Source organism: Volvox carteri (genome assembly GCF_000143455.1).
Source record: "Volvox carteri f. nagariensis unplaced genomic scaffold VOLCAscaffold_5, whole genome shotgun sequence".
Lineage (NCBI taxonomy): Eukaryota > Viridiplantae > Chlorophyta > Chlorophyceae > Chlamydomonadales > Volvocaceae > Volvox > Volvox carteri.
In genome coordinates this window covers 1,978,121-1,986,521 of record NW_003307548.1, presented here as the reverse complement: position 1 = coordinate 1,986,521, position 8,401 = coordinate 1,978,121, and the positions used below count along the sequence as shown (strand labels likewise).

General features: G+C 56.7%; 2 protein-coding genes across 2 annotated transcripts in view; one reads left to right on the top strand and one right to left on the bottom strand.

The window, feature by feature from the left end:
* The window catches only part of VOLCADRAFT_87485 (uncharacterized protein), a gene marked incomplete at both ends in the record, with an annotated part of 9,961 nt that extends 5,443 nt beyond the window's left edge, over positions 1-4,518 (bottom strand). Inside the window, 5 exons of the mRNA XM_002947093.1 lie at positions 1,241-1,421; positions 2,241-2,637; positions 2,844-2,907; positions 3,385-3,737; positions 4,407-4,518. Of these exons, the coding sequence (XP_002947139.1) occupies positions 1,241-1,421; positions 2,241-2,637; positions 2,844-2,907; positions 3,385-3,737; positions 4,407-4,518 (1,107 nt within the window). The remainder of the gene's footprint in view (positions 1-1,240; positions 1,422-2,240; positions 2,638-2,843; positions 2,908-3,384; positions 3,738-4,406) is intronic.
* A 946-nt stretch (positions 4,519-5,464) lies between these two features.
* The window catches only part of VOLCADRAFT_87484 (uncharacterized protein), a gene marked incomplete at both ends in the record, with an annotated part of 6,917 nt that continues 3,980 nt past the window's right edge, over positions 5,465-8,401 (top strand). The window contains 6 exons of the mRNA XM_002947235.1: positions 5,465-5,512; positions 5,705-5,827; positions 6,862-7,087; positions 7,339-7,397; positions 7,708-7,776; positions 7,976-8,074. Of these exons, the coding sequence (XP_002947281.1) occupies positions 5,465-5,512; positions 5,705-5,827; positions 6,862-7,087; positions 7,339-7,397; positions 7,708-7,776; positions 7,976-8,074 (624 nt within the window). The remainder of the gene's footprint in view (positions 5,513-5,704; positions 5,828-6,861; positions 7,088-7,338; positions 7,398-7,707; positions 7,777-7,975; positions 8,075-8,401) is intronic.

Below are 8,401 nucleotides of genomic sequence, written 5' to 3'. Positions count from 1 at the left end.
AGCCCGGGATGACGCGTCGGGCTCCCGGTCGCCCAGGTCCTGGTTGCGAGCTCTCTGAGATGCTCGGTTCGTTCGGTCGGCAGGAAGAGCCCCCCAGTTGCGACTTCGTTTATGTTAGGAGACCAACGGGCATAGATCCCGTCTAGTTGGAGCGCCAAACAAGCGCTGTTGCGTGCCGGCCGTCGTTTCCCGTGCGGCCTGACCCGGGGGCGGAGTGCATGAGACTAACCAGCCGTATGCACCCGCCCCCCGCGCTGTGCTTAGGCCCTGGGCCCCCGGCTTTTCAGCCCACAGTGTAATCAACGTCATACATACATACATACATACATACATACATACATACATACATACATACATACATACATACATACATACATACATACATACATACATACATACATACATACATACATACATACATACATACATACATACATACATACATACATACATACATACATACATACATACGTCTTGGTAGAGCGGTATTGGGGGGGCGCCGAGCTGGCTACCCTCCCCCCCTGTGGTTTCCGGAGGCTTGATCGCCCTGCGTTGCCGCAGGGTCTTCCCGTTTGAGTACTTTTCAAGTTAGACCCAGTGCTGTGGAAGGGCGCGGACTTGTGCGCTGTTACCCCCCCGACGGGGGCTATCTCCCCTGGACTAGCCCAGGGAGGGAGAGGCGGAGGAGGGTAGTAGTCTCAGGAGGCTGTTTGGCGTCTTGTGGTGTGAGCTCTTTGCGCTCTTTTTTTGCATGAGGATTTTTGAGCTTGGTGACCTCCCCAGCCCGGGATGACGCGTCGGGCTCCCGGTCGCCCAGGTCCTGGTTGCGAGCTCTCTGAGATGCTCGGTTCGTTCGGTCGGCAGGAAGAGCCCCCCAGTTGCGACTTCGTTTATGTTAGGAGACCAACGGGCATAGATCCCGTCTAGTTGGAGCGCCAAACAAGCGCTGTTGCGTGCCGGCCGTCGTTTCCCGTGCGGCCTGACCCGGGGGCGGAGTGCATGAGACTAACCAGCCGTATGCACCCGCCCCCCGCGCTGTGCTTCGGCCCTGGGCCCCGGGCTTTTCAGCCCACAGTGTAATCAACGTCATACATACATACATACATACATACATACATACATACATACATACATACATACATACATACATACATACATACATACATACATACATACATACATACATACATACATACATACATACATACATACATACATACATACATACGAAGAAACACACCTGTGTCATGAACGCCATGTAAGTACGGCTGCACACTCCCGGCGCGTACGGATAAACCCGCGTGTGGCAGTACTCACGGCCCCGAAACACGGCACGCTCAATCTTGCGGTCCCACGGGAAGTAGTGAAGCGGCGCCCAGCCGTGCATACCCACCGTGACTGGGACAAGAATATCCTCATCCCTGTACGACATCATGAACGGCAAGATGACATTCAACGGCAAGCTAGGATTTAAGCGGGGGAATAATTGTGTGGCAATGCGCTAAAGAAGGCCACAGGAGGCGGTGATAGTAATGGAGGGATGTGTATGGAGGGGGGGAGAAGGGGGGAGAAGGGGGGAGAAAGGGGGAGAAGGGGGGAGAAGGGGGGAGAAGGGGGGAGAAGGGGGGAGAAGGGGGGAGAAGGGGGGAGAAAGGGGGAGAAGGGGGTAAGACGAACCACTGGCGAAGAAGCAGATACGAGAGATAGACGGATCGCCCAGGAGAAGACAAATGCTGCATCAGGAATATTTACTGACTGTGTGGGAGGGTTAGGGTTTCACACGGTTACGAGGGACAGGGCACCGAGTTTGGATGTCAGCAGCACCGGAAAGGGAAGGCGGCGGTGTACAGGCTAGGGTGCGGGTGCGGGTGCGGGTGAGGGGGTTCTGCCGTTCTCTCTCCTGTACGGAAGGTGGGGTGTTAGGTGGGGTGTTAGGGTTATGCCCCCGTCGGCCGTCGCACACGGCACTTAAGGACAAAAGGCAGATGCACAAACACCTAGATTACATACAAACATACGCACAGACGCACGCAAACGCCCTTCTGTACACGGGGCCTTCCCCCCTCCTAATACACACACATTAATAATACAGCCGCATACACATATACATACACAGATACGTCCACGCGGGGACAAGGATGGCTGCCATTAAACGCACACACACATACATACATACGTTCAGACGCACATACACACAAAGGCCCCATGCGCATTTTCCCCCTCCCCCCTTCCCCCCTCACTTGTGCCGGTCCCACTCCTTAATCACCGACAGCACTGGCACCGGACATCGCCCGATGGCCGCCTTGCTGCGCTGCCGCCGCTGCCGCCGCCGCCGCGAGCGCCCCCCTTCACTAACCAGTCCGTGTCCTCTCCCCTCGCCCTCTCCGCTGCTCCTACCGCTGCTGTTGCTACTGCTGCTGCTACTCCAATCATCGGTGGCAGCGGTAGCACCGCCATCACCGTCACCGCCAACAGGGGCCAGTTCCTCCTCCTCCTGCTGCTGCTGCTGCTGTTGCGTTCCTTCCTGATCATGACGTTCTGGATGCTGTTGTTGGCAGAGGCTGGTGTCGGCGGCGTTGAGGAAGAAGACCACATCGGGCCAGTCCGAGGGGGATGTGGAAATCCAGGAGCGCAGATCTGCCCTCGGGGGGGGACCGGGGGGGGGGGAGGGGAAAGAGGGGAGGGGAGGGGGCCGGGAGACAAACCCCGGTGGAATTCACCGGTGATACCCGTCGATGATACCGTTCTCTTTGTCCTCCTCCTCCTCCCCCTCATCATCATCATCATCATCATCATCATCATCATCGTCCCAATCATTATCCCATGTCGTACTTTACCCTCACCTTTTAGTAGCTCGTCCAGTACGACGTCGCACGGCCTCTCGCAGCTAAGCAAACGACCGTTCTTCTGCGATAAAACCCCCAGTCATCGGTATAGTGCCCCGCGGGTACCAGCGGGGAGGGGAGTAGGGGGGATTTCAGTGCAGTACACGGACCGCGTAATGATGTCACCTTGTAACACATGCAAACACACATACACAAATGCACAGACATACATACACGCACCTACACCTACACATATACATACACGCATACATACAACCCCCCTCGTGAGTGCTGGACACTGCTGTCTGTCTGTCGCCTTGTCGTTAATACGACACACTCGACCATCATGACGCGGTCACCATCACCATTACCATCACCATCATTCTATGTGCAAAATATCATACATGATGGATCAGGGTGGTCTATTTTATCCCAGGTTTCCACTGTCCATCGACTAGGGGCACTCATGCCTTCTTCCATCGGAAAATTTTCGATCCGATTGACTGGTTTCAATCCCGGAACTTCCGATTGTATTATATCGGTGTGTGTGCACCCGGACCTGCTGCAGCAGTGCCAGTCGGCCCCCCTTGATCATCACCACGCGCTGAGACGCCAAGTTCGGCAACCTGGCCGCCCACTGCAGGAGGGCCGACACCGTCATCTCTGATCGGTTGCGCCGCCGCCAGGGCGCGAGATCCCTCTCCAAATTCTCATCATACAGCTGCACTTGATCTTCGTCAGTTTGTACGGCAATAAACGGCACGTGCGGCTGCTCCACGCGCGTGGGCCCACGTGGCGTGTCAGAGGGTACGACAGGGAGGTTCCAGGAATGGTTGGGATATAAGGCCCGCAGGGTTGCGTTGCCGAGGGCCTCAGCAATGTGAGCGGGGGTGCGTACGGCAGGGGTACGTACTGGGGCTTGTGTGAGGAGGAGGGCAAGGAGGAGGAGGATGTAGGTGCGGAGGTGAGGTCGAGGGTGCAGGGGGCGCCACCCACAACATTGTGGCTGTTGTAGCCTCCGACATTTCAAGGAACTGGTGGTAGCGGCTGTAGCAGATGGGACCATTTGGGAGGATGTACAGACAGACACACAGTAGGTGCACAGGTTGCTGCAGCGGCGGCCATTGGTATACAGGGCGCTGCTGCTGCCGCTGCTGCTGCCCCAGTCCTCAGGCCTGGCACTGTCGCCGCTGACTTGCTCTGTGGTGCTGCTACTGCTGCATGCGCCTCCGCTGCTACATCCCCTACTGCTACAGCAGCAGCAGCAGCAGCAGCAGTTGCTACAGGTCAAAACAATGCACCGCAGATCGAAGTGCCGGTCGCGATGGTGGCGGGAGGAAGGGGAGGAGGTGGCGGCGGCGACGGAGGAGGAGAAGGGCAATGCGGCGATGCTGGCGGGCTGAGGGGCTATCTGAGGGGCGGTGGTGGTGGTGGCGGTGGTAGAAGCCGCCGACTGGTGATTGCGGTTCCCATGCTGTGCCGTTGCGCAGTGCCGCAACACCAGTGAGGAGTTGACCGGCTCCGAAGCCGCAATTGGTCGGTGAGTTAGTAGAAGTGGCGGCGTTGCGAGTGTTTCCACACATTCGCTGTAGCAGCCCAGTTGGGTGGCTCGGGTCGCGGGCTCGCCGTTGACATCAGCAGTGCGCTCCGAAGACCGCAGGACATGTACATCCGAGACCGATACAGCCCCCATGTGGGTCAGATTGATTTCCATTGCCGCTGAAAAGTTTTAGGGATCTGGATTACTTCTTCCTCACCGAGAAACTAAAGAACGTGAAAAAAAGATATGAAAGCGGAGGTGCTAAAGCAACAGCCCACCGCCCACGGCAATCAGCCGGTATTAATACAACATATATAAATCAAAACTCAGCTGAGGCCGTCGCGCCAGTGTGACTTCGCTCGCAATGCAAGCTTGCGTTGACGACGGATGCTGCAGCCAAGGGACAGCGAGTCGACCGCTGGAGCGGAATCGTTTATCATATGATATAATTTAAGATGCTTACAAATATTTTACATTTGAACGCTAGCCCAACGTGAAGGACCATTGCTGTGGAGGCACGAAAGTGTCCTGGAAAGCGTGAGCACATTCATTGAAATTAAGCATCAGCGGTATGTATAACGCATGGTAATGAGAGCCTTGGCGATGAAGTTCATCAGCCGATCGCCTTGCCCGAGCTACCTAGCGGTTTGTACTACCCCTGGTCAACCGACTCCCGTTGGGTTACTGTTAGTGCCTCAACAAAGCTCGGATTGCCTGTTATGCATAAGTGGGATTGGCTTTAATATTGCGCGTTTTTATAGGAAAGGTTACCTGGACAATTGATTTGTTTGTTAACAGATAAGCTGATAAAGGTACGGTGGTGCGACATGTGCATGTTGATCTTGTCTTGTTGCGGTATCCTAATACAGCTTGACTGACATCGTCGAAATAAGCCCCTCCTAGGGACTGTCCGCTGCTGTGCGCATTGCCGAACTCTAGAATTCAAACGCAATCGATCAGAACGCTAGCTCGTATTACGTGTACACAAATGCATATAAAATAATAGCAAATTAGGGAGGCTCGTTATCTGCTCACTCGATCTAGCGGAATCTTCCGTAAATTGCCTGCCACACAAGTCCAGCCCGACTTGTGAACACCCATGGCTCTGGATACTCGAAACGCGGACAATGCAGCATGGATCGTCAAGGTATGGTCGCGGAGAGAGCACTCTCTTCGTGCTAAGTTACTCCTCGCGCTTTCACCCAGTCGCCAGCAATTTCCTCCACTTCCCGCTCCCCTTTCTCCCCCTTCCTCCAACCTCCCTCAAAATAAAACTCCAACGATCCATACCAACTTCATTTAATGTATATGGCCTATCATATCACGGCATGACCATCAGGTACCTTACGCGTTGGCCAGCGTCTGGAAGGCGGCTTGTGAGCAGTCCATGGCAGGCCAGGTGGACGACTCAACGGAGGGCCCCTCCCTGCTGGGGCGCATCGTGACGGAGCCCACGGCGCAGGTACGACAGCATACACACACACACGCTCCACACGCTCCACACGCAAGCGTCTCCGACGGGACTTAGGCGAAAACCAGGACGCTAGGAGAACTTCGGAAGAACACGTGCCAAGTCAAAACGCTGCCAGGGCTTTGCCGCCTCTGCTGGAACCATAAAATCCTTGTCCTGGCAGCTAGGGGACAGCTACGGGGACATGACGCACATGTCGTGGAGGGAGGGATGTTCTTCGTACCTAGCAGAGCACCCACCTTTTGCACTTGTCCCGCCGTCCCTGCCCCCTTCCCCCCTTCCTCTTGGTCCTGCTGTGTGTATGCGCTCTCCTCGAATACGCTGGTGGTACGGACATGTACGACATGCTGCCGTGCATGACATGCTCGGGGGCGCCGTTCCTTTCCACCGATGTACTGCCACGGGGCGTTGGTGGCCTTGATGACGGTGGTTGTGTCGGGGGGGATTGGGGCGGGCGCTACTGCTGCTATTGCTGCTGCTACTGCTATTGCTGTTACGCTGCTACTGCTGCTACGCTGTTATTGCTGCTGCTATTGCTACTACTGTTGCGACACCAGGACGGCAATGTTTCCTTTCTTGAACTACCCGGTCAGTGATGCATCTTAGTACTGAACGAGTACGGCACGCCCAAAACCCACCACCACTCCTCCCCCTTCTGACACGCACGCACACAAACCCGCATTTCCCCCCGGCCCCCTCTCCTCATTCCCCCCCGGTCTGCACTCCCACTCGTGGGGGGTACGGCAGTCGGGACTGCGTCTGGGATTGCTTGCGGCCCTCTGCCTGGCCCTGTCAAACCCGCATTTCTCCCGGGGTTGGGGGGAGGGAGGGGAGAAAGAGGGGGGAGAGGAGGGGAGAGGGGGGGATCTGGCTCGGTGCTCTCCCCCCTCCCTCTCCTCGATGGTGATTGGTGCCTCATTGGTTGATGGGCCCCCAGGCACGTACCAACCACCACAACAACTTTCACCAACTAACTACCTCCTCCCCTATACGCATACACATCGCACTAACCCCCCTAACCAGAGGCCATGTTGGCGGAGGGCATCCCGCGCCGCTTCAAGTTGCAGCAGATGCCCCTTCCCCCGGGAAACAGCAGCAAGATGCATGTCATGTCGTACGAGATCCCGACCGGTGGGACGAGCGTACCGCAAGGGGGGTTCTCCCAGGGTGGTGGTGGCGCTGCAGCTACCGGAGGGGGTGGAGGAGGTAGCAGCGGCAGTAGCCAGGCAGGCCGTGATATAAGCCTGCCACGTGAGTACCTGAGTTAAGGTGAAGAAGGGCAGGGCGACGGGATCTCGTACGACAATGGGGGGGAGAAGCGGGGGGGGCTGACGTAGGAAGGGCAATCTCCAGACCAAACTCGGACGCAGGTTGGGGCGGTGAAGGGGGGGAATGCGGTGGGTAGGCTCTTCCCTTGCATGGTGCACGACTTCATGAAACCTCTTAGGGGCCTAAAGTATTGCTCTTCACATACAGACATACATACTGACATACATACGCAGGTGTGGAGGGTACCATTCAACAGCGTATGGACATGGTGCCCATGGTCCAGGATGAAAGGGTGAGTCTTCGGTGGGAGCCGTATCGTACGACAAGTCACAACTGTCCAAAAGACGCCGCCGTACATGCTTCATTGTACACCGGTTTACTTCCGTACATGAGGCGTGATTGGGAATATGGGAATGTGAGAGGGGCATAAGTTTGTAATGGTAAGATGAGAAGATCCTGTGTTGTTAATGTACAACTCCGCGCTCATCTGTCGGTCCCTCTCTTGCTGTGTATGTATGTATGTATGTATGTATGAATTGTAATGGCACAGAAATGTTTGTATCCCCTGTCCCCCCCTCCCTCTGCACTGCACTGTCGTACAGGGCGAATGGGTGTTGGATTCTGAGTATCTCAAGCTCGTACGCTCTCGTACAGAGCAGGCAGCTGAGAAGGTGCGTGTACGACACCAGCCCGTCATGTCAATCGACGCGAAGAAGGCTGCGGCGAAAGGGAAGGGGAGGTGGGGAGGGGGCCGTGGAAAAACACACGGTACGACGCTTCTTGTTTTCCTGGCAGGCCAGTTCTCCCCCTCCTCTCTCTCTCTCTCTCTCTCTCACACACACACACACATACACACACGCACGCGGGCAGGTCCGTGTGGTGGGCTACTACGAGGACTCCGTGGACAACGTGCTGGCGGACCTGGCGCAGCAGAAGCGCGTGGAGCAGGACATCTCGGCTAGGAGGAAGGTGAGGGCGGCTGCGGTAACGGCTGGCGGCGGCGGGGGAGCCCGGGGGGTGAGAGGCAGCGCAGCGGCGCTGGTAGAGCCCGAGCAGGGGGGTTGCGTCCTGGCGAGTGGCGGCCTCTTCCTCCCTACTCGTATCCCTATCCCTATCCCCCACCCCAGCCCCCAAAACCCCCCAATCCTCTCCCCCCGCACCCCCCCCCCCTGGCCCCCACCGCCAGGCGACTGTGGCGGCCGCCAAGGCTGACAACATGAAGCGGCCCCGCTAGAAAAGGACGAGCTGGAGGAGCTGCTCTTCCGACTGTTCGAGAGGAACAGCGCCTGGACGTTC